The sequence below is a fragment of the Panicum virgatum genome, chromosome 6K (genome assembly GCF_016808335.1).
Source record: "Panicum virgatum strain AP13 chromosome 6K, P.virgatum_v5, whole genome shotgun sequence".
NCBI lineage: Eukaryota > Viridiplantae > Streptophyta > Magnoliopsida > Poales > Poaceae > Panicum > Panicum virgatum.
This window is the reverse complement of record NC_053141.1, coordinates 46,289,055-46,315,431: the sequence shown is the minus strand read 5'-3', so window position 1 is coordinate 46,315,431 and position 26,377 is coordinate 46,289,055. Positions and strand designations below refer to the sequence as shown.

Below are 26,377 nucleotides of genomic sequence, written 5' to 3'. Positions count from 1 at the left end.
GGGCGGCTCTGTTGTTCTTGTTTTCTTTTTTTGTCAAATATGTATATGTGAACGGATTAATTTGTGAAAAAATCGTTTGTAGTTGTGATAATTGATTTTGTGAATTATTGATTTGTGATTGTAATTGATTTTGAATTTGGAGAAGCTGGCTCCCGTATGCTGGAGCTAGCGACCTAATTTTTTTTGTTCGCGAAATTAGCATTTGTCCCGGTTCGATAGCTTCCGGGACAAAAGAGATGCACGTATTTATCCCGGACAGCCAATCCCGGTTGAGGAACCGGGATAAAAAGCAGTTGTAGACCGGGACAAAAGCCCTATTCTGTAGCATACACAATAGATGACACTATGCATGTGTCCATTTCTCACTCGCATATTTCTTTGTTAAGGACCAAACTGCATGCCCCAATTCTTGTTTCGAAAAAAAAAATTCCATGATGCAAGGAGGGGCCGGAACCTTTTTTTGTTGTTGTTGTTGTTGAAGAAAACGCCGGAACCAGTTTCGCCTCCGCTGTTTCCATTTCCGCCCCTGGATAGATGCAAGTACAATGAAACTGACCTACCTTAACAGAGAAGCTAAAAAAGAACACTTTGGGCTCGTCGGCTCGATAGCCTATGCGAGGCATGAGCGAAGCTTTTGGCCCTTTGCCTATAATCTTTTAATTTTCTCATTGTCTCCGTACATTCCATGGCAGTTCAGTTTCCTTCTTCTTGCTTCGTTGGGTTTCTTGCCGACGCTGATCGATGCCCCTAAATGATCTGCTGCCATTTCATCCGGCATCTCAGTGAGTGGCCGAGCTCGTCATCGTTCGCCGGCGATGGACGAGGAGGAGCTCATGAAGAAGATACGGGCGCTGGAGGAGGGCCAGGCGGAGCTCAAGCGGGAGGTGTCCAAGCTCCACCAGCTGCGGACGGCGCACCGCGGCGGCGGCGGCGGCGGCGGCGCGTGGAGCCAGCAGGCCGCCGACGACTCCTCGCCGCTCCGCCCCCCCGCGCGCCGCGCCGCCGGGCTGTCCCGCCGCCACCACGCGATGGTCATGCAGTCGCTGGGCCAGGCCGTGCACGTCCTTGACCTCCAGGGGAAGATCCTCTACTGGTAATTAACCTTCGATCACTTGCATTGTTAATTGCTCCAAGAACTATCTGAACTTGATCAAAGCTCGATCAATCGATTCTCTCTGCTTCCATTCCATGTCGCCCAGGAACTGGAACGCCGAGCATCTGTACGGCTATTCTTCAGCAGAAGCTGTTGGTCAGGACATCACGAGATTGATCGTCCATTCTGACCAAGGTTTAAATAGCGGCTATAGCTTCCGCCAGAGACGGCTATCGCTTCTAGAAAAGACAACCGCTATAGTATTTAGCACGCTAAAACCGGCTATAATCCGCTAAATACCGGCTATAGCCCACTGAACAACGTAACGGTAACTTTGCCGCTAAATACCTTAGCCGGCGATTTAAAACCATGATCCTGACGCCCTTCCCTGAACAGCATCATCGGGAACATATTCAGGGGGAAATGCTGGAGGGGCAACATCCCTGTCAAGAACAAGTCAGGGGAGCGGTTCTTGTGGTCGCCGACGCCACTCCTCTGCACGACGACGACTGCAGCTTCATGGGCCTTGTCTGTCTATCAGAGGACACGCGAACATTAAGGGAGCTAATCGATCCTTCGACCTCAGGAGATTACTGTTGACAGTTAAATTTGGCACCTGTCGAGGTCGATCTGGTCTGTACAGTCCGAGTAGAATTAGGATTTTTGTAAAGAGTCCTCATGTAATCCTACTCGTGAAGGGGTATGTCTTCCCCGGCCTATAAATATAAAGGCTAAGGCCGATTGAGGTTATTCCCAATCGAATCAATACAAAAATCGCATTACTTTTTATCTCTCAAACCCTAGCATTTTCCAACCCTAAATTGCTTTCTTTCTTCGTCTCGACGACGTTTGAAGACGTTCTGAGTGGCCTGCCGACCTCAGAACAACCCTACGTTCACGAGCTCCGACGGGGTCCCTCCCGAGCTCGCTGTTCTAGGTTTCCGGCGATGCCCTGCTTACACCGGTCAGACCGGTCGGAGGAACCGGTCAGACCGTCCTGCCCAGGGTTTCACGGGTGTTGATCGTTTTGATGATCGTTCGCGCGTTCTAGCTCATTCGAGTGTGTTGGCGCGATTCTGTGTCAACATACTTTTTTGCGACTCCGCTGGGGAACAAATTAATCTGGTTTAAAACCGATCTAATCTAGCTTCTCCGAGAAGATGGGTACTCATGGTGAAATCCACAACGACAACGTCATCAAGGCGACCATGGAGGAGCTCACCGAAGAGGAGCGCAAGGCCTACCTCATCGCTGAAGAGCACCTAAGGGAGCACTTCCTTCAGGGGTTCAAGAAGGAGTGAGGAGGCCTATTCAAGAGGGTCGGGGAGTTCGTGATGCCATCATTCAAGTTAAACCAAGACAAGGTCGAGGTACTTCCTAATGACCCCTCTGAATTAGTTAAGCACTTCTCTTTCATGGTAGATTCGAAAATATCTGCTGCACAAGTAGCCGCGGGAGAGACTTTTGCTGGGCTTAACGATGAGATTGCAGTGCTAAAAAAGGGTAAAACTGCCGAGGGTGGCGCTCAATTCTCAGAAGCAGATTCGGCTGGCACATCTGTTACCCAAGATCAATTCTATGGGATGCCGCCGAATTCATTTCCAGGGCAAACACCACTGCCATCTACTATTCACGCGCCACCGGTCCCACCGGTCTCGTCAACCGGTCAGACCGGTGCAGGCGGTCAGACCGGTTATATGACCGGTCAGACCGGTCTAACTGGGCATTACCCAGTACCCTCTGCACCGCACGCGTCTATCCCTAGTTCGGCCGCCCCTAGCCGAACTAATGAGATAGTAATGCACATAGGGCCTCATGCTACGTCACAGCAGGGACCTGGACCTCACCGAGGACCGATTCTTAATACTAACATGGCTTACACCGGACCTACCGCACAACGTGTTTCGTCCTTTTCGTATGCTTCGGCCAGTGGTGCTTATCAGGCCGATTTCAATAGATTTAAAGAGGATTTGGCCGGTGTACTTAAATCTAAACTTGGGATTGATATGGGTGGGTCGCGTTTATATCAAAAGTCATATCCTTCTGAGTTTGATTTTATTTCATATTATGCTGGTTGGCGCGTTCCCGAGTTTGTTAAATTCAATGGTGAAGATTCTCGTATGACTTGGGAGCATGTTAGCCAATATGTCTTGCAGTTGGGAGAAGCGGGTCTTAATGATGCTTTGCGGGTTTGCTTGTTTTTTTTTCTTTGACCGGAACCGCTTTCTCTTGGTTTTCCTCGCTTGCGTCGGGATCTATTTTAAATTGGAATCAGTTAGAGCGCAATTTTCATGATCACTTCTATAGTGTGGAAGCCGAAGTTCGATTGCTAGACTTGACATCGGTTAAACAAAACCGAGGTAAATCGGTTTTGGATTACTTCCAAAGATTTAAAGCTTTAAAAAATTGGTGTTTTAATTCATCTCTTTCGGAAAAAGATTTGGCGGATTTGGTGTTTAATGGCTTGCATTCTTATTTGAAGGAGAAACTTGAAGGTTTTGATTTCATTACGATTAATCATTTGAAAATGCGAGCTATTGGCACCGAATTTAAGTACAAGAATTCTAAAGATTCCTTTAAGTCTCATCGGTCCAACATGCATGTTGTTGAGAATGATTTCGACTGTTCGGACGATGAGGAAAAGGGAGTGTACGCCGCTGAATTTGTTTGGCCATCAAAGGACAAACCTTCTACGTGTCCTTTGCTTAAGCCGGTTCAAAAGAATCGGCAAAGTGAGATGAAATTTACTTTTGATGTTTCCAAGTGCGATAGGATTTTTGATGAATTACCTAAACATGGAAACATTCATTTGTCTCATGCTATACCGTCGCCGGAAGAACTAAAAAGGCATGCATATTATAAGTGGCATAATTCTTTCTCGCATGCTACTAATGATTGTAATGTTTTCCGTCGACAGATCCAATCGGCTGTAGATGAAAGACGATTGGTGCTTTCTGAGATGCAAGTAGACAAGACTCCCTTCCCTGTCCACACTTTAGAACTGAATAATCTAAAGATTCTCCTTCGGCCGGAGCAAGCCGAAGGGGCTCAAGGGAAGAATGTGGTGATTGGAGATCCGAGGCCGATGAATGCAAATGACAAGATTCTGGCCCGAGAAGTCGTTGCTGAGAAGACTCCTGATGGGAAGCCGACTTTGAGGATTTTCGTTAATGCTCCTAAGCCCGGGGGGCAAGCAAGTTCATCCAGTCAGCCTACTGTCTAGGCGCAACCGGTCAGACCGGTAGCATCAACCGGTCAGACCGGCCCAGGGAGCAGCCCCAGACTTTTAAGCCGAAACGTCCGGAAGAGGGTACTTGGAAAACAAATGTGCCAAAACTGCAGAGGAGGCGTACAAATTAGGGACCTATCTTTGGGCAGTTATTGAACAAGTACACTAAGGTCGTTCAACAAAATCGGCCATTAAAAAAGAGACCTCATTCACCACCGCGTCGGGGCAATGCTTCGCCTCCAAGGAGGGAATTCATCAGGCGCAGGGGTGATTATCCTCAGTTTCCTCCACAAAAGGTGTATGCTACTATGCCTTGGTCTCCACCGGCGTCAAATGCAGTTAATCCGGTCTGGGAACATGAGGGGATTTGGCTCCGGTGCTTTCCAATGCCATACCCACCACCATATCAGAGGGAGGAAAGGTCTAGGACGCCAATACATGACCGATTGGGAGCACACCAATCTGGTCCAGCTCAGCAGGCGCCATCGGTCAGACCGGTCCCCTATGACCGATCAGACCGGTCTCAGCAGAGACCGGCGCGATTTGTTCCTCTGTGGGTTGAATACCGCGTGAAGGAAAAGAAGTCAGAGGTGCAACCATAAACTACTCCAGGGAAGGCTAAAGCCGATACTGTTGTCCAGATCGGCGAGATTAAAGTGGTTGTGCAAGATAAGGGTAAGGAGCCGATGGTGATTGATAAATCGGCTACTTCTTCTGCTCCTCCTATCCAGAAACCTTTTACTGCTAACAATCATGAGGCTGGTGGCAGCAAGGTGGCGGACAAATACCACCAAACCCGTTGGTGTCCTGAGGGGTTGACGCATACCCAAAAGAGGAAGCTCCAACGTCTTCGCAAAAAGGAAAAGAGGGAGCAGGAGGCAGAGAAGGCGAGGGATGAGTACTTTAACAAATATAGGCCCATGATCCCTCAAGGCAAAGTATGGCAAGCTAAGACGATTGACCAGCCATCAGAAGGACCGGTCGAACCAACCCCGGCGACCGGTCAGACCGGTTCTCTTGACCGGTCAGACCGCCCTGAGCCACCGGTCAGACCGGTTGAACCCAGTGCAGAGAGCATAGCCGAATCAGTGGTGCTTGTTTCGGTTTCTCGAGTTGATGAAGTGGAACCAGCTCCTCTAGCGATGGAAGAAGAGGAACTGATGGAGTATGAGGCGTCCCCGGAGCACAACAATTTGGAGATCAACGTTGTGCATATGTCTTCGGATTACCTCATAATTCCCGAAGAGGAGGTGGCTCATCTTCAATTTGGGCCTCGTGATGATGTGTTCCAGAAGCCCAAGGAATCGGATAACCACTTGAAAGCTCTCTACATGAGGGGACATCTTAATGGAAAGCCGATTTCTCGCATGTTAGTGGATGGTGGGGCCATTGTAAATCTTATGCCCTACTCATTGTACAAGAAGCTTGGCAGGAAGGATGAGGAGCTGATCAAGACCAACATGACGGTTAGCGGCGTGGGTGGAGGTGATCCCATTGGTGCCAAAGGGGTGGCGTTCATGGAGTTGACTGTTGGAAGCAAGACGCTCGCTACAGCCTTCTTCGTCTCCGATGTGCAAGGTAACTTCAGCTTAATACTTGGGCATGATTGGATTCATGCCAATCAATGTGTTTCGTCTACCTTGCATCAATTTCTTATTCAGTGGATCGGCGATGAAGTTGAGATTGTACCAGGTGAAACTTCCTCCTTTATTGCTACCGCCGATTCCAACTCCATTGATGCCAATGACAACGTTAAGTGCTTATCGGGCTTGGATCTGTCCGATTATGAGCTTATCAGCTGCACCAAGGAGGGTTTCGTTCCTGCAACTCTAAAGCCGATGGAAAATTGGCTAAATCACTTAATGCTGTAAAGATGAGTCCAGCAGGCGACTCAGGTGCAACCGGTCAGACCGGGTCCCACGACCGGTCAGACCGGTCCTCTTCGGATCGGCCATCAGAGCCAACCGGTCAGATCGGTGGGTCAGACCGGTCCAACGCAGAGTGGCTCCAGCAGCGCATTGAGCACTATCGGGTGTGTACGAACAATATGTGTGAGACTATTCAAAAAACAGAAGACATGGACAAGCTAGGCCAAGGCTTTACGTCGGCTGATCCTTTAGAAAAGGTAGATCTAGGTGATGGTACTATTCCTAGGCCGACTTTTGTAAACAAGAATTTATCGGTTGAGTTTAAACCGATTTAATAAAATTATTAAAAGAATATATCGATTGTTTTGCTTGGGAGTATTCTGAAATGCCGGGATTGAGTCATGATCTTGTTGAGCATTGCTTACCAATCAAAGCCGGTTTTAAATCTTATAAGCAACCGGCTAGACGTTTCAATCCTAGTATTTATGACCGAATTAAAGAAGAGATTAATCGATTATTAGATGCTGGTTTTATTCGGTCTTGTCGTTATGCGGATTGGATCTCTAATATTGTGCCCGTTGAAAAGAAAGATTCGGGCAAGATTCGTGTTTGCATTGATTTTTGAGATCTTAATAAAGCTACTCCCAAGGATGAGTGTCCTATGCCTATAGCCGATATGCTAATTAATGAAGCATCGGGACATAGTGTTATTAGCTTTCTTGATGGTTACGCGGGTTACAATCAAATATTCACGACCGAGGAAGATACGTCTAAAACGGCCTTTGTGTGTCCCGGATTTGTTGGTTTATTTGAGTGGGTGGTTATGACTTTTGGTTTAAAGAATGTCGGTACAACTTATCAGAGGGCTATGAATTTAATCTTCCATGATTTGCTTGGTGTCATTTTGGAAGTGTACATTGATGATATTGTTATTAAGTCAGCCGGTTTGGATTCTCATTTAGCTGATTTAAGGCTTGCTCTTGAAAGGATGCGTCGGTATGGTTTGAAGATGAATACACTCAAATGTGCTTTTGGAGTATCGGCGGGAAAATTCCTTGGTTTCATTATTCATGAGAAGGGCATAGAGATTGATCCTAAAAGAATTGAGGCTATGAGAAAAGTTGATGCTCCTACTTGCAAGAAAAACTTGCAAAAGTTTCTGGACAAAGTAAATTACTTGAGAAGATTTATTTCTAATTTGTCCAGAAAGATTGATGCTTTTACTCCTATTCTTCGGTTAAAGAATGAAGCCGAATTTACTTGGGGGGCAAAATAGCAAGAGGCATTTGAGAAAATTAAATACTATTTGTCTTCGCCGCCGGTTCTTAAAGCACCTAGGAGAGGTGTTCCTTTTAAACTTTATATAGCGGCTGAAGATAAAGTTATTGGAGCTGTTTTGACTCAAGAGACCGAAGGAAATGAGTATGTTGTTACCTATATAGGCCGACGACTTATTGATGCGGAAATAAGAGGAATTAGTGTTGTCCTTATATCTCCAAGTGGTGCTGTTTTTGAGTTCTCAAACCGATTAGAGGAATATTGTACAAATAACCAAGTTGAGTATGAAGCATTACTATTTGGCTTGGAGATTTTACAATCCATGGGCGTGAAGCATGTTGAAATTTTTGGTGATTCGCTTCTCGTTGTGCAGCAAGTATCCAAGGTATGCCAATATTATAATGGTTCATTAAATGCATATCTTGAAAAGTGCATCGACATTATTTCTTCTTTTGATGAATTCGTTATAAGACATTTGCCAAGAGAAGAAAATGGACAGGCTAATGCTCTGGTGTAGCGAAAATGGCCTCTCATGCCATATTTCAATATAATATTTTGGCGATTGATGACACACACAATACTTGGACTAATATGATTCTTAAGATAAACATTCCCAGGCTTTTAGGTTCAAGTGATGACAAAGAGAAGATAGGCGTAGCTAGGCCCGAATGGCCACCCCTACGGGGGTTCCGCTACCCGGTTAGCGGACGGGGGTCGAGGGGGAGCCGCCCCTCGCGGGTCTCAGGGCAGCTCTTCGGTCCAAGGGACAAGAATTGAGGCATTTTGCTATCACCGGTTAAACCGACGTAGGGCAAAATGAACTCACCGGTGCAATCACAGAGAAGGTCTGCGGGCTAGGGTTTTACACCGGATTAACCGACGTTGAAGAAAATGTATACGTCGGTGCATTGGCAGATAAAGACCGAGGAAATTACATACACCGGTTGAACCGACGATGCATCGGTCAATAGCATCGGTTCAGTTGTCCAGAGAGGTGGTTTTTGGAGGAACATGAAGAAGTTACAATCACCGGTTAAACCGACGCTAATTTTACATACACCGGTTGATTGCATCGGTTAAACCGGCGATACACCGGTTAATTGCTAACGGCTAGTTTTTCAAGTGGTAGTTTACATACACCGGTTAAACCGATGATGGCTTTTGGGGTACGTCGGATTAACCGGCGTTAAGCACATTTCTGGCAGCTTTTCTCCAATGGCTATATTTGCTTGTGCTGCCTATATATACCCCCAAGGCCGGGTCATTTGAGAGTGCTGGAGTTCAAGAAAGTATACAAGAGCTAAAGATCATCTCCAACCACAATAGAGCTTCATTGTACATCATATAGGCTTAAGCACACTTGTGAGAGTGCTTAGTGCTTGTTTAGGCTTAGTTCTTGAGAGAACTAGCTTGAGAGAAAGCCTTGCTACGGCAAGCACCTTGTGTACTCGTCGTGTGACCCTCCGACTTGGTGTGGAGTGGCAACGACACTTTGTGCGGGGAAGGAGGCCCCTACTTGGTGTTAAAGCTCCAAGATAGTGAAGACGGTGCCGTGGTGACGCTTCGAGATAGACGGTGGCGGTGACCTCGTCTTTGTGACTTGGCGTCACTTAGCCTTTGCTTGTCGGGAGCCTTGGAGGCGTGGCAAGACGGTGATCAAGCGAAGAGACTCGGCATCACACTTGTTCTTTGTGAGCAAGTGGCCGTGGACGTAGGGAGGGACTTTGGTGTCCTAACCAAACCACGTTAAATCGTGTGTCTTGGTGTCTTCACGGGAGTTTGCATATCCTCTCCCTTACCGTTTTACTTACCGCATTACGTTTCCGCATTTACTCTTTCTTGCTTACCTTTACTTTCCTAGTTAGTTTGATTAGGATTGGCTATAGGTGGCAAGTCTTTTGGGGTAAGTAGAGGGTAGCATAGATAAACCTTAGTCATAACTAGCAGGTTTATCTTATGCAATTAGATTGAGTCCTAGGATAGAAAAGCGATTAGCGACTCTATTTACCCCCTCCCCCTCTAGGGTCGGACACCCTGGTGATCCTTACATCTGGCTCAGCAAGCATCTGGTTATAGTGTTAGAAGAGGAAAATTCAACATTAGAAAACCAATGCAGATCGAAGCCGAGTTGCAGGTTCTGGACGAACCAGTCAAACCGGTTGACTTGACCGGTCTGACCGCTCAGACCGGTCTGACCGGTCTAGAGACCGGTCTGACCACCCAGTCAGCGGAAAATACCGATTCGGCCGTGGAAAGGGCCGAAGATCAGGATTGGAGGGTTCCTATAATTTCATATCTTAAAGATCTTGGTCGTGGTGTAGAGAGAAGCATTCGGCGTGCAGCATTTAAATATATTTTGATTGATAATGAACTTTATCGTCGAACCGCCGAAGATTTGCTTCTCAAGTGTTTGGACCCGGATAAGGCCAAAGTGGCTATGGGAGAAGTTCATGAAGGCATCTGTGGCACTCATCAATCGGCTCCTAAAATGAAGTGGTTGCTTAGGAGAGCCGATTTTTATTGGCCTTCCATGATTTCGGATTGCTTTAAGTATTATAAAGGATGCGAAGAGTGTCAACGGTTTGGAGATTTGCAGTTGGTACCTGCTGCAACATTGCATCCTATTATTAAACTATGGCCGTTCCGAGGTTGGGGGTTGAATTTTATTGGACAAATTAATCCTCCATTTTCAAAAGGGCATCGCTTCGTGTTGGTTGCTACGGATTATTTCACTAAGTGGACCGAAACAGTTCCTTTGAAGAATATGATACATAGAGAGGTGATTGAGTTTATAACTGAGCATATTATTCATATATTCGGTATTTCTCAAACTTTGACTACGGATCAAGGTTCTTCATTCGTATCGAAGGAGGTACGTGCATTCATCGAATCTTATAAGATCAAGTTGCTCAATTCATCTCCGTATTATGCTCAGACCAATGGACAGGCCGAGTCAAGTAATAAGATTTTGATCAAGCTTATCAAGAAGAAAATAGAAGAAAATCCTAAGAGGTGGCATGAAGTGTTGTCCGAAGCATTGTGGGCTCATCGTATATCTCGTCATGGTGCTACCAAAGTTACTCCTTTTGAGCTTGTGGTCAAGAGGCCGTTTTACCCGTTGAGGTAAATCTAGGCGCTTATAGATTGGCTAAGCAGAGTGATCTTTCTACCGTTGATTATTATAATTCAATGATGGATAATATTGATGAGGTGACCGACAAGCGGATGAAGGCCTTAAAAGAGATTGAGAAGGATAAGCTTCGGGTTGCTAGAGCTTACAACAAGAAGATAAAAGATAAATCTTTCCAGGTTGGAGATCTAGTTTGGAAGACAATATTGCCTCTTGGAGTGAAAAACAATAAGTTTGGTAAGTGGTCACCGAGTTGGGAGGGTCCATATAGGGTTGTTAAAGTTATCTTCGGGAATTCCTACATGATGGAGACGCTGCAAGGAGATCGACTACCTAGAGCTATCAATTGGAAGTACTTGAAGAAATTCTACCCAAGTGTGTGGCAAGATGCATGAAGAAGAGATGGCCGATTCATGAAAATCGTCCTTAGCAGTGTTTTTAGGCCCTAGTGTTGTATAGAATACTTTTGTTTTGCTTTTTAGCTTGTAAACTCACTAAAAAGCAGGGGGGCATATGTTGACAGCCAAATTTGGCACCTGCCGAGGTCCGACCAGTCAGGCCGGTCTGGTCTGTACAGTCCGAGTAGAGTTAGGGTTTTTGTAAAGAGTCCTCATGTAATCCTACTCGTGAAGGGGTACGTCTTCTCCGGCCTATAAATATAAAGGCTAAGGCCGATTGAGGTTATTCTCAATCGAATCAATACAAAAATCGCATTACTTTTTATCTCTCAAACCCTAGCTTTTTCCAACCCTAAATTGCTTTCTTCCTTCGTCTCGACGGCGTTTGAAGACGTTCTGAGTGGCATGCCGACCTAAGGACAACCCTACGTTCACAAGCTCCGACGGAGTCCCTCCCGAGCTCGCTGTTCTAGGTTTCCGGCGACGCCCTGGTTACACCGGTCAAACCGGTCGGCGGCACCGGTCAGACCGGCCTGCCTAGGGTTTCGCGGGTGTTGATCGTTTTGACGATCGTTCGCGCGTTCTAGTTCATTCGAGTGTGTTGGCGTGATTCTGTGTCAACAATTACTACACAAAGTAATAATCTTTTGCAGACTGTTGATTTTTTTTTTGGAAATCCTGCCTTTACGCGTCACCGAACAGTATGTTACTGACGGGGCGAAGGTTAGATGGCATACAAGGAATTCCCCAAAACATTAAAGAAGGTTCTTTGGTACCTTGTCTTTCTGATCAAACTGAAGATTGTGTTTTCTTCAAGTTATGTCGTAGTGTATTCATTTTTAAAATAGCAATTGAAAATACAGCTTCCAAGGCTGTATACTTGTATTACAAGCAGATCTTTATGTAACCATGTTGTATGGGTCGGACAATGCAAACCCAGAGCCAAGGCATCCTTTGTTGACAGACATGTAACTGGGTGACAGCTCACAAGCTAGTTACAACAGGCGCAGCTAAACGTGCACACTAGACCCTGCCTCAAGAACACAAATATTATGAACACAACAACGAGAAAAAGGATGAAACATACAGATGCGAAGATGAATTGCACCGTTCTCAAGCATATGAAGTTCACGTGTTAAAAAAAAATTGCATTACTCCTTTCTTCCCTTCCTCTATAGTAAACACACACATAATTCAGGTGTATAAAAGACAAATAATTGATAAAATTGGTATTACCGAGAAACAAATGCTATTTCTTTACATGAGTTGAGTTGAACATTTTGTCAGGCTTCTGAACGTGTATCAGGAGCAGCTGCCGCCTGATAGGGTGCATTTACAAGAAGGGGAGACAATGCCTTGACTACAATGCTCATGCTTGGTCTGAACTCAGATTCATATTGAACGCAGAGAGCTGCCACTGCCGCAAGCTGCATCGACAGCAAAGGAAACAACTGCTGAGGGCATTTCATTTCACTAAGTTGATTCTAGCATTGCAGAGTTATGGGTTACTTAAAGATCTCACCAGCCAGTTTGAGAAATATGTATTTTGGATATATTAAGTTACATATCACGAGCATAGACAGGATAGTTGAAGACATACCTTGGCAACACCCTTTGGAGGGTACTCTCCATTTAATCTTGGATCAACACATTGTTTCACCTTGTCCTCACCGAGCCTTGGTGTTGCCTGAGTTGAAGATGGAACAACAAACATGATAAAATCAACAAACATGAAAAAAAATTCAATGTGCAAACAATAACAGCATAAAATTTTGGAATATTCATTCTTGCTGATCTCGTAAATCTTTTCTAGGTTATAACAAATATGCTGTAGAAGTTTCTCTAAATACCTTGACGGTAATTTTTCAGGGATGATAGCAAAAACTATGCAATTTTCCAGGAGACTGTAAATTATAATGTGAAAAAGTTAACACATACCCAAGTAACTAGACTCTGCTGGCCCCTTGGCATTGTATGATCTACAGGTTTCCTTCCAGTTAGAAGCTCTAAAAGGACAACTCCAAAGCTATAAACATCACTTTTTTGAGTCAGTTGGCCAGTCATAGCATACCTGCATCGAATAGACATCTCTTATATTATATAAAATCATGCATATATCTTTTTCCAATTAAAAAATGAGTAATTATCTGGTGCCATTCATATCAGATCTAAGAATGTAAAACTAAAATTATAAACTCCACTTGTCTGTTAATTTGTTGGCACATACATGACGGTCTTGTTTAGGTATATTAGAAGCCTATTTTCCAGTTTTTATTCTCTAGTTGCAAAGCATTCAAAAGATTATTATTATATGTTTCTAACTATGACAATGAAGCCAAATACTAATGGGGGATAATATGGGAGCGTAATCCCAAATACATTATGCAAAAAGTATGAACAAAGTGCAACTGATATCTGAGTCAAATAATTACTCTGGAGCATGATATCCAAAAGTTCCGAGGACACGGGTAGAATGTAGGCGGGCAGCCATATCTGGAGATTGGCTTGAAAGATTGAAGTCCGCAATTTTAGCCTTGTAGTCCTCAAATAAAAGAACATTGCTAGATCGTATGTCTCGATGGACTATGGAAGGTTGAACCTTCTCATGAAGGTACTCAAGACCTTTTGCAGCATCAACAGCAATTCTGACTCTTTGCATCCAGTCGAGGGCAGGACCAGGCTGCGCACCTGCAACACCTTTTCTTCCTGTTGGAAGAAAAATCAGAAGTGAAAAAAAGACTTGCTTATTGTCGTACATGAATTCCTTTTATCCCTGGGCTCATGGCGATAATTTTGTAAAAAGACTGATTAGCTAAGTGGCTAGGTGCATACCATGCAAAATATCATGTAGGGAGCCCATTGTAGCGAATTCATAAGCCAACAGACGTTGATCTCCTTCAATGCAATAACCAAGCATGTCCACAAAATTTTCATGTTTTAATCTTGAAACAACGGAGACCTATATCCAAAGGATAGGAGGCAATAAATAGATTTCAATAAGAAGCATAACTAATAATTAAAACAGTTTCGCAGAAAAGATAATCGGCAAACCGGCTTTATTCCAGTTAAGAAGTGGAAGAGTTTAATACATTTTAAGTCTTAGCAGTATTGGGATCTGCGAAAAGCGCAATACCTGTGCTAGAAATTCATTGTCGGGCTCAGGGTCTGCTGAAGCATCAAGCTTCTTCACGGCTGCATGTTTTCCATTTTCCAAAACAGCATAATATACTCTTCCATATGACCCCTCACCAACCAAAGTCTTTGACCCAAAATCATCTGTCTTTTCTTTCAGTTCATCAAATAACAATGCAGGTACTTCAATGGAAGGTGGTTTCGCAGGATCACTGTTTGAAGTAAGACCGTTTCCTGAAAGGCATATGTTGAATATGGTTATGATCTAAGCAGTAGAAGCATGGGATGCAGAGAAATTATACGCAGAACAATCATTGATATACCACCTAAACCCTTCAATTAATAGCATGAAGCAATGAATAAATTATTAAGAAATAACTATTTAGAAGGTAGCTGAGCCACCAAAAAGTTCAATCAGCATGGGAGTCTAACTAATTAGTGTCATCATCTGTACCAAACATGCTACCTGAAAGGTCTTGCGTAAGCTCAAATTTACCAAATTTACACTGCGAATATGGTTTGGTTAGTGGTTACACTCATAATTGTCTGTACAAATCTTTATTTTACAGACTTAAGTCATTGTCTAGCAAGAAAGGTAAAAGGTCACCAAAGTGATAAATACTGCTGCGCAGTCAATTTTCCTTGGCTCTGTTTTCTCGATAGAAGGATTTTGTATTGTTCGAACATCAAACCCAGATGCTAACCCTGACCTGATAAGCAACTAACATAGCAGTAGCAGGCCTGTACTCAGTTTGCCTTTTGAACAAAAGTACCAGGTGGGGTTTGTGCCTCATTCTCACCATTGAGCTCTCGGAAAAAAGTAGCATCCCTGAAAATCACTAATCTTTCTGAAAAATATACTGTATACAGCTAGCCTGCCCTAGTATTACTTTAGACTTCAGGTTGTGAGCAGCAAGGTTCAAGTGCAGGTGCATAGGTCAACAATATAATGCATATGAAATGTACCCAATATATCAATAGTTGTTGAGTATTGAGAATTGAGATACTATATCATATAAGATTGTTTTTTGTATCAGAATAGAAAACCAAATGTTTTTTTGAAAATAAAGAAAACCAAATGTTGACATTTAGTTTTATCAAGCACTAGGGCGCAATGCCACAATTATGTCCTGTGATTTCAAGTACAGGCTGAAATTTGCATTCTAAATTCCTAATCTGCTGTAGGATGATAAAGTAACATAAGTAGACATCAGAGACAACAGACGCACCACTTGTTCCGTCCGGACTGCTTGTAAATCCATTCTCATTTTCGAGATATGGGGTGTCAAAATGAGTGCAGCAAAACCACCGGCGCATGGTAACCTACTGAACTCTTCTCGCTCTTCTTTCTTGATGTAAAGAACTGCAACAAAAAGGTAACAGTATTTGATGTAAATAGCAACAAGTTTCATAAATTATGTAGGTTGGGATCATCCCCCCAGAGCGTTCCCCAGGAAGCTCGCAAACCGAGAAATTGACGGCATCCTCCCTCCCACTGGAACCGCCGAAGCCGAGGAGGAGCGGAACCCTCACCTGCTGCGCCGGGAGGCAATGGGGGCGGGCTCTGGACTGTTTCTTGGCTGGCGGCTCGCCAGCGAAAGGCAAGGAGATGAAGAAGCGGAGAGAGAGGAGGAGCGGTGGCTGTAGCCAAGCTGGGGGGCGGGTGCCTTTCCGGCTGGGCTGCCGCCGGCTTTCCAGCTCGCCGCGGTTTTCTAAATTCTAATGCGTTTGGTGATCATTATTGCCCGGCTGATTGCTCTGGTCGCGCTGGTCCTGGGCACTTTGATTGATTGATTCAACTGATCGCGGCCGCGCCGGCATAAACAAGGCTTCAAAATTCGCTAAGAAAGCAACTGCTTTGATTGAGAGCAGATAAAATGCTTGTTCTTTTTTTTTTCCTTTTTGGTGTGGAAACAAACACAAACTGTTCTTGTGGTTGACAATGACAGAAAAGTAGTAGAGCAGCGAGGGGGCGCGGTTGTTTGTCACTTAAGGCGATACATGGTCCCACCATCGCCTGAAGAAGTGACTCTATACGTGATGTGCCACATTTCAGCCCAATAAATCTGACTGTTTGCACATGGAGAGGGAAAATATATGTGTACCCATGCAGACAAGACAAAACACTGACATCATCCACATGCAAACTTGTTTAAAACAAAAAAAATCCATAAATATTAGAGGAAATATGCTAATTAAATTTCGATTGCAGCATCGTATTTTTTGCGTCAAGATCTTCAAAACAAGACCACACTTGACTACATTTGGAGAATTGTATTTTTTAATCATTCTTTTGATAAAGCTCGAAGATATGGACTACTGAGAACAAATACATATCTATTTGCGAACAAAATATTAAACCCGATGAATAAATAATAATACAATGTTGAACATCGCGAATAAACAATTCGGTGCATGCATGTTGTCCGCTAAAATAGGAGAGAGGTTCTGCGCATGTAAATTTAAAAATAAAAAGTTATAACTATTAAACCGTGCATCCAAATTAAATTTGAATGGCACTATTATTTTTCTTGTCATAAATTTGAATTGTACCGTTATCTTTCTTTGACAAGATCTTCAGAACTAAATAATTAACTTATGATGTTGTGAACAAATAGTTACTTTTACAAACAAAAAACAATAAATATAATGAACACATAATGATATACAACGAACAAAATATTATACATCGCGAATATTTGATTATAGGACAGATATGAAAAATGAATATCACGAACAAATGAGTCAATATCACGGAACAATTTAATCTACAAAGCGAACAAATGAGTCACCATCACGGAACAGTTTAATCTATAAAATAGATAATTTATTCTTATTGGTGGAAGAAGTCTATGTAAAAATTTAAGGAAAAAATTAAATACAAAAGGGCGAAAAAAGAAGAAAGAAGAAAAAATATGTTAAAAAGAGAAAAAATAAGGAAAAATGAAAGAAAAAATATGGAAGGAAAAAGAATGAAAAAGAAAACATGGAGAATGAAAAAAAGAACAAGTGAGGCACGCTTCTTTTCTAGAGAGTCAATTATGGATTTATTTAGATACAGAAAACGAAGAAAGAATGTTATGTATTATAAAATATAGGAAACAACTACTTAGAAATAGAAGAAGAAATAAATAAGTAAATAAGAGGAGAAAAATAAATAGCAAAATAAAATAAGACTAAAAAAATTTGTAAGAATTGAAAGAACAAAAAGTGCAATGAAAGAGAAAATAGAGGGAAAAAACGAAACTAGCATCCGAAGAAGAAAAAGCAAAAAAAGAAATCAAAATGGGAAAACAACAAGGTCTGGTTGCTGCAATCAAGTAGCAGCAGCTTTATAGCCTTCCACAAGTAGCAACAGCCTTATAGTCTTTCACAAGTTGTAGCAGTCTTTCACACTCAGTCTTCTACGAGTTGTAGTAGCCTTCCACGCTTAGGTTCATAGTCTAATCTTATCTTGGGCTGCGCAGCAGCAGACGGAAAGAGATAATATGCCGAATTTACGCTATCGATCCGCATCGAAATCTTTTAGGCGATGGTTGTGTAATTTATAGCGCGGGCGATATATCCTTTCCGGCAGCGAGGAGTCGCTTTCGTCCAAGGAAAACGGAGACGTCGTCCGGCACGTACGTTGTTCTAGAGCAAGCCGTGTACATCTCGGCCCAATACCACACGAGGAGGCGGCCCAGCCCGGCCCGGCGAGAGTTTCTTCTCCCGACAGAACCGAGCGGACGCCGCCGGTGCGTGCCCCCGTCGGCGCCCCTCGTCCCCAACCCCGGCGATGGCGGCAGTGCAACAGAAGCCAGCCAAGTGGCTGGGCGGCATGGCGGAGGCGCTCGCCATCGCCGCCTGTTATCCCCGGCAGCTCGGCGACGGGATCACCGGCGAGCGCAGGGACTGGAAGAAACACAACGCGAGGTGGCTGGTGAACACGAGAGTTGGACACACGAGTTTTGGTGCCGCAGCAGTAGCATTTTCTGAGTTTATTCCTTGCTTATAAAGAGAATCAGAGCTAACTAAGCGGCTATCATCGCTCCACGATCCGGAAGCCCCGCGTGCCATCCCACGCGTGCTTGCGACCCGGCCTTGGTGGCGAGTAGCCCACGACGCACGCCCTCACGATGTAGCGCGGGCGTGCGCACGACCCGGGCAGGCCCGAACTAACAGGAGAGCCTGCCGTTGCTAACTGACACCAGGAAAACAACTGAAAATATCCTAGCTTAACTAACATTACTCCCCCTAAACTAGATGTTCCTTGATGTTGACGATGCCAATCTTTAGGCGAAGTTGCTGAAAGCGAACTCACCCAAGTGGTTTTGTCATGATGTCTGCTAGCTGATCGTCGGTGTTGACATGCCGGACGGCGACCTTCCCGTTCTCAACGCTTTCCCTGATGAAATGGAATCGCGTCTCGATGTGTTTGCTCCGGCCATGGAAGACCGGGTTCTTGCAGAGCTAGATCGCCGACTGGTTGTCGATGAGGAGCTTGGCGGCTGTTGCCGCCTTGCCGTAGAGGCTCCCGAGCAGCTGTCCGAGCCAAATTAGCTGGCAAGCCGCCGAGGTTGCCGCGATATACTCCGCCTCGCAAGAGGATAGAGCCACCACGGGTTGCTTGATAGAGTGCCATGCGACGGGAGATTGCCCGAGGAAGAATGCACCGCCTGATGTGCTCTTGCGGTCGTCCTGATCCCCAGCCCGGTCGTCCTGATCCCCAGCCAGATCAGCGTCGCTGTACCCGGTCAGCCTGAAGTTGCCGTCGCCCTTTCGATAGCAGCACCCAAAGTGCAGCGTGTCGGCGATGTAGCGGAGAACATGCTTGACGGCACCCATGTGCTCCGTGGTCGGGTTCTCCATGAATCGACTAATGTAGCCGACGGCGAACGAGATGTCCGGGCGTGTGTGAATGAGGTACCGCAGGCTGCCAACGAGGCTGCGGTAGAGAGTGGAGTCCACAGCCGGTGCTGTGCTTTTCTTGCTCAACTTGAGTCGTGTCGCCATTGGCGCTTGCACTGGATTGCAGTCGCTCATTCCCCCCTTTTCGAGCAGCTTTGCCGTGTAAGCCGCTTGCCCGAGTGTGATCATCTCCGGCCTCTGCTGAATCTCGATGCCGAGGTAATAGCTTAGAAGGCCGAGGTCGCTCATCTTGAAGTGGTCCTTCATCTCCTCTTTGAACTGTGTCAGCTCGTTGGAGTCGACGCCGGTGAGGATGAGGTCGTCCACATACACGCCGAGGAGAAGGCGATGTTGTCCCTCGCCACAGACATACACGCCATGTTCCTCGGAACACCGGGTGAAACCGAGCGCCACGAGTGTGCTGTCGAGCTTGGAGTTCCATGCGCGCAGGGCTTGACGGAGGCCGTACAGCGCCTTGTGGAGGCGCAAGACCTGGTGTTCACGCCCGGGGATGGAGAAGCCTGGGGGTTGGGCGACGTACACTTCCTCTGTGAGCTCGCCGTTCAAGGTGATGAACCTTCCAGCCTTCGTGCGCCGCCACGGCGAGCAGCGCGCACACTGAGTCCAGCCGCGCCACCGGCGCGAACACTTCGTCGAAATCCACGCTGGCGCGCTGGACGTAGCCCTTGGCCACCAATCGCGCCTTGTGCCGCACAACAGCGCCAGAGGCGTCCTTCTTAAGCTTGAAGACCCACTTGAGGCCGATGGGTCGGTGGTCGGCTGGCAGGTCGACCGCCTGCCAGGTCTTGTTGTTGATGATGGAGGACAGCTCGTCCTGCATTGCTGCGCGCCAGGCTGGGTCCACGTTCGCCTGCTCGAACGTCGTTGGTTCCTCGGCCGCCGCCAGGAACAACTCCTCCATCTCGAGCTCCCGTGGTTCGGAGGTGTTGATGCAGTCAGTCACCATGCCGTAATGGCGTGGCACCCCCTCGTCGCTGAGGTCCATCCCTGAAGGAATGTGCGTCGGTGGCGTGGCGAAGCCGATGTCGATGCCACCGCCGCCCACCTGAGGGTGTGGCTCCTTAGCCACTGATGGCGTGCCTGGGGATGTAGCTGGAGTCGACGGAGCACACGTAGTGGTGGGAGCCTCGGACTGGCCGCTCGCCGTCGCAGCGCGTACGACGTACTCGACGGTGAACGTGTCCAGTGTGGCGATGTCGTCTGGCGCCTCCCAGTTCCAGCCTTTTGTCTCGTCGAAGACCACGTCTCGAGAGACATGTAGCCGGCCGCTCACAGGGTCGTACACACGGTAGCCCTTTGAGCCCGGCTCATACCCGAGGAACACCATCTTCATGCTGCGATCATCAAGTTTAGCAGCATGCGGGCGAGTTACCTTGACATGCGCTATGCACCCGAACGTGCGCATGAAGTGAACTGCTGGCTTCTCCCCGTGCCAAGCCTCGTAGGGGGTCTTGTTCTTCAGAGCTTTGGTGGGAGACCGGTTGAGGATGAACACTGCAGTGCTCACTGCCTCCCCCCAAAATGTGCTGGGAACACCTCTGGCCTTCAACAAGCACCGCGCCATGGCAAGCACGGTTTGGTTCCGGCGCTCGACCACTCCATTTTGCTGTGGAGAGTACGGAGCGGTGAACTGCCGGTGAACACCTTGGTCAGCGCAGTACTCCGCGAACGTGACGGCGGTGAACTCGCCACCCCGGTCCGTCCGGAGCGCGCGCAGCTTGCACCCAGTTTCCACCTCCACGCCGGCCTGGAACTTCTTGATGGCGGCCGCGGCTTCGCTCTTGTTCGACAGCAACACGAGCCACATGTAGCGGCTGGCATCATCGACGAGGAGGAGGAAGTATCGCCGCCCACCGTGAGTAGCCGGGGTGACAGGACTGCAGAGGTCGCCATGGACTAGCTCGAGCTGGCCTATCGCCCGGTACTTGGCCTGCTGCGGGAACGGCGCGCGGCGCTGTTTGCCGGCCAAGCACGCGTCGCATAGTTGACCAGGGTGATCAATCTGTGGCAGACCGCGCACCAGGCCGCCGCCGGACAGCTTGCACAGCGCGTCGAAACCCAGGTGGCCGTACCGCTCATGCCAAAGCCAGGTGGGGTCGCCAGTGCACGCCAGGAGCGAGACAAGCTGCGCCAGGGTGAGCGAGATCTTGTACAATCGGTTTGCCGAACGGCGTACCTTGGCGAGGAGCTCGCGCTACGGATCGCGTACTCGTAGAATCCCCTCCTCAATCACAACCTTGCAGCCGAACTCATCGAGTTGGCCAAGGCTTATGATGTTGCTCTTGAGACGGGGGATATAGTACGTGTCGGTGAGCGCTCGGTGCTGTCCATGTCGCGCCGCGAAGAGGACGGTGCCGCAGCCGACGATGTCCACGACCGAGCCGTCGTTGAACTTGACCGTGCCGGTGATGGACTGATCCAGCTCGGAGAAGGCCGCCCGGTTCCCCGTCATGTGGTTTGACGCTCCCGTGTCAAGGTACCACACGTCGGAGATTGGCTTGCCGGAGCGGTCCTCGGACTCCCCCAGATCCACCATGGTGCGTTCTTCGTTGAGGTAGACTTGCCCGCCGACGTAGACAGGTGCAACGCGCGGCGCGACGTACTCCGGCTCGACGGCGCCGATGGCCATCAGCAGGGAAGGCTCCTCAGTGTCGTCGTCGCCGCCGGCCTGGGCAAGGAGCGCCGCCTCATCGCGCTTCTTCTTGCGGCATTCACGGGCCCAGTGGCCCTTCTTGCCGCAGTACTTGCACTTGTCCGTCTTGGTGGCGACCCTGGCCGGATCGCCGGAGGATCTGCCAGTGCGCGCGCCACCGTTGTCGCTGCCGCGTGGACCTCCAGACGACTTGCCGCTGTTGCCGCCAGAGCGAGAGCCCTCGCCCGCGAGGCGGTGCTTGTAGCGGGCCAGCCACTCCTCCTCGGAGAGAAGTAGCTTGCCGTTGGAGTTCGTCGCCGCCGGCAGATTGCGGCTCCGGTCACATACCTCCGCCGACTTGAGCCGCCCCACCAGCTCTTCAACCGTCATGTCGTCGACGTCGAGGAGCGTCTCGATGGAGTGGGCGATCTGGTCGAAACGAGGGGGCACAGCCTGCAGGATTCTCCTCACCACGGTGTTTTCTCCAGGGGGCTCACCAAGGATACTTAGCTCGCTGACGAGGGCCTGCAAGCGGTGCGTGAAGTCATCCACGGACTCGCCGTCGAGGAACGTGAGCGCGTCGAACTCCCGCGTGAGGTCCGTCGCCTTCGCCTTCTGGATCCGTTCGACGCCAACACGTTCGGTCTTGATGGCATCCCACGCCCGCTTGGCGGTGCCCTTCCCAGTGAGGGACACGCATCTCCGGCGGCGTAGCGCGGAGGATGGCCTCCATGGCCATGCGGTCGTCATGTCGATCGATGGTGCCGACGCTCACAGCCATCCAGAGCTCCCGGGCCTCCAACATCACCTCCATGAGCACCGCCCACTCAACATAGTTGGTGTGGGTCAGCATGGGGTAGTTGGCCGCCCCGACTTCGCGGACGACGCGCGTCTCCGTCTCGCGGCCGCGGCGGCCGCGGCGCGGGATTGGCGATGGTGAAGGACGACAGCGCCGATCTCGATTGCGAGGGGGCGTGCGGGACTGGGACGGATCGCGAGGTGGCGTGCGCGATGGATGAGCGGACATGGCGACGGTTACTGGCTCTGATGCCAATTGTTATCTCCGGCAGCTCGGCGACGGGATCACCGGCGAGCGCAGGGACTGGAAGAAACACAACACGAGGTGGCTGGTGAACACGAGAGTTGGACACACGAGTTTTGGTGCCACAGCAGCAGCGTTTTCTGACTTTATTCCTTGCTTATAAAGAGAATCAGAACTAACTAAGCGGCTATCATCGCTCCACGATCCGGAAGCCCCGCGTGCCATCCCACGCGTGATTGCGACCCGGCCTTGGTGGCGAGTAGCCCACGACGCACGCCCTCACGACGCAGCGCGGGCGTGCGCACGACCCGGGCAGTCCCGAACTAACAGGAGAGCCTGCCGTTGCTAACTGACACGAGGAAAATAACTGAAAATATCCTAGCTTAACTAACACCGCCGACCTCGGGTTCCCCGCCCCTCCTCCGCAGGTGCGGCGCCCAGCTTGTTCCCCCCGCCCCGATCTGTCTCGCTGCCTAATCCTGCCGCCCAACCACCTGGTTTCGTTCGTTCCCGCCGCGCTCCAACCAGGTCCGACACTCCTGATCGGGTTACGGTTCGTTTCTGAAGCGCAAATTGTAGGGATTAGTTCGTCGAAACGGCGGCTCCTGGAGAGGTGATTGCGGAGAGGATTGTGAAATGTAGGTTTGGAGAGAAGCATTGCTGTGGAGATTTTGTCATCAGTTGCGCGATCTCGTGTGTTTGGGTGGGTTTAGCATTTGGTTCGGTTAAGGTAATCTTGCGAGGAAAACTTGTGGACTAGTAGGCTATACAATTCGGATCGTGCTGATGTAACGTTCTTCATCTTGTGAAAGTTTGCGACTTCAGAACAAAATGCGAATGTGAACGAAACTGAACGAGTGCTGTGGATGGAGTATCTGTTTGTTTTATCTTAGATTACTTGCACAAAAATTAGTGTTTTATATGCCATGAGTGTGGAGTGGAATCGGCACTGGACACTTGTAATGCAAAGGGTCAGGTAGTCAATAGATGGCCTTCTGGATTTCTGCTAGGTACAATGTGATTTTAAAAAAAAAAGTGTATTTCTCAAGTCCTTATTATTTCATGCTCTCTCTTGTTTCAGGATGATCAGGGTAACACAGACAAAAAGCAATGATTTAGTGAGGGTTTTGAGGGAACTGACTGTTGTGCAGAGGAACATTGCCAACTTGCAAGTGGAGCTACAGGGAAGAAAGGTGATGTGTTGATATCCAGTTGTTAGGCTCTATATGTTTGCACCAGTTCCACACACCATGCCAATGCTCTCTTAATTTGCCACCTAGTGTTAGGTTTTTTAGATCCTGTATGACATGGTAATGCCGTAATGGTAATGCTCTCTTAAAATGTTTCATCATGTTTTTAGTTGAGCACCCTTTATATTCTCTAACTATGGTGGTCAGATTATGATTCTTTTTGGCAAGTGGGCCATTTCACACTTGGGTTGCTCATGAAAGGAGACTCTAGGCAGAAATGGGACTCGTTAGGGAATTACAGCATTTTGGGGGATATATTTCTTTTCATATCAGATATCTTCACTTTGACTGTTAGGATGGATGACAAATTTCTTTACCATGAATTCTTATGGTCATACCAAATTGAATGCCAACATTTAATGGAACTAAGTTTGATTCTTGAAGGATGATACGAAACACATGCTTATCCTTAAGAGGTTAAGGCTTAACCTTTTTGAGTCTAGAAGATAAAATAATACTGTTTATGTAAGAACCCATAAACTTTCCAGCATGCCATTTTTTCAATAGAGCCATATCCATTTACATACCTTTTCTTTTCAGGGATTATGTTTTGATTATTGGGCATTATCATTGGTCATATTCATAAAGTTTTTGTTTGCCACAGGATGATAAAAGCATTGCTCACTTGACACATGTTAGTGAGATGGAAAAGAAGTGTGAATCTTTGGCCAAAATAACTGCTATTTTGAAAGATGTTATTGAGAACAAGGTAATGGAAGCCACATGTTCTTATTTTTCTTCTCTTGCTTTCTTCTTTTCTTGAGCGCTGAGGCTACACATTGTTTGGCTCAGTTGCGTCAAGAACAGCTATATATGCAAACATTAGCCAATAGTACAAGATCTACATATCTAACATTGCAGCAATTTTCTTCAGGATCGCATTATTGCCCGGTTGCAACAACCTTATTCCCTTGACTATGGGGCTACTTCTGAAAGCAGCAAGTGACTATGGGGCACTGTCAGCATCGGTCTGTGATTTCCAGTGGAGCCAAAACTTTAGGGAGCCACCTGCTGTCTGGGGGGTAAGTTGAAAGTATTTTTTTTCTAATAAATTAAATAGTAGTCATAACCCATTCATCCTTTGAAATGCTTTCCACTTGGATAAATATACTGACGCTACCATTCTCAGGTTTAGACTTTAGAGATGGCATATGCTTAATCATGCATCCATGGCAGGATAAAAGTGCACTTTGCTGTACATTGTGATTGATAGGCATTACAACAGCTCAAATTTCTTCTTGTACGCATGTCCTTTCTGTCTTTACTCATAGATTTAATTCCTCTGGTTATCTTCATGAAGGAAATGCTGCGGCCAATACCTGCTGCGCTTGCTTCCTGCACCTGGTTCTTTGATGCCATGTCTGCGATGAGGGAATCCTTCTCGACTCTTCAGAAGCTGCGCGTCGGCCATTCCTCTCTATTGATGACCCCTAGCGGCTCTAGCGGCGATTCGAAGTTCTTGACGCCGCCCCAATGGAGAGACAGCTCAATGCTCGATAGCTGGAAGCAGGTGGATGACATCAACCCCGAGAGCGACGGGCTCGACAGCGTGAACCAGAGGAGATTGTCATGGCCATCCTCCATCAAGAGGGACCCGTAGGTCACTGATCACCCACGTTGAACTTGTGTTTGTATGTTGTATAAATAGGATATATATACCGTCTTGTCTAGTTTGTCATTCATTTTTTGTGCTTTGGGCCCGATTGCTTGGATCCATTTGGCGTGTTCGAGCTAAGTGAGAGATGATGTTAGAAACAGGACTGGTTAGAAATGATCTGTACTAAAATCGATATTATGGCAAATTCAATGTTTGCATAAGGATACACACACAGTCGTTGGATCTGGAACGTGTGCGATTTATCTAGCAAATCTGACAACTGAGTTCATCTCTGGAAGAAATGTCACAAAAGGAACCCAGGACGTGCTCTGCGCATGAAAGATGCCGTGCCAGGTTGAGGACTCACTAGTATCTATACTCCATTTTCTTTCTCCACGTATTATATTAAACTGAGTATAAATTACTTGTTTGAGACTCTAAATAAATTTAAATTAAAAATTTGTCAACTACAAAGTTTCATAACTTTTCGAGATCTACAACTTTCATTTTGGTACTTTCTCCATCCGAGGTCATTTATAAAATTTGAATTTCAAATTTGAGAAATTAAAATATAGTTTTCGTTGATAAGATGATTTCAAATTAAAAAGTTGTCAACTATAAAGTTTCATAACTTTTCGAGATCTACAGCTTTTATTTTAGCTGTTTCCCCATCCAATGTACTTTAAAAAAATAAAATTTCTACAGGCCGGAGCGTCCGCCCCCACAGGGCGAACCGTCTGTCGTTAGGACTTACATGTAGACGCTTGGGATATCCAAACATCTTACCGACGGATGGTCCAGCCTCTGGGGGCGGACA

At 47.0% G+C, this 26,377-nt stretch overlaps 1 protein-coding gene and 1 pseudogene across 1 annotated transcript; one reads left to right on the top strand and one right to left on the bottom strand.

The window, feature by feature from the left end:
• Positions 1 to 12,106: 12,106 nt before the first annotated feature.
• On the bottom strand, positions 12,107 to 15,832 carry LOC120713046 (PTI1-like tyrosine-protein kinase 3). Its single transcript, XM_039999013.1, has 8 exons — positions 15,662 to 15,832; positions 15,358 to 15,491; positions 14,130 to 14,362; positions 13,829 to 13,955; positions 13,429 to 13,702; positions 12,935 to 13,067; positions 12,597 to 12,683; positions 12,107 to 12,423 (listed from the first exon to the last, which is right to left on the bottom strand). The coding sequence occupies exons 2-8, from the start codon at positions 15,443 to 15,445 to the stop codon at positions 12,280 to 12,282; spliced, it is 1,086 nt and encodes a 361-aa protein (XP_039854947.1). The 5' UTR covers positions 15,446 to 15,491; positions 15,662 to 15,832; the 3' UTR covers positions 12,107 to 12,279.
• A 6,864-nt stretch (positions 15,833 to 22,696) lies between these two features.
• LOC120713570 lies at positions 22,697 to 25,650 on the top strand (annotated as a pseudogene).
• The last annotated feature ends 727 nt before the right edge of the window (positions 25,651 to 26,377 follow it).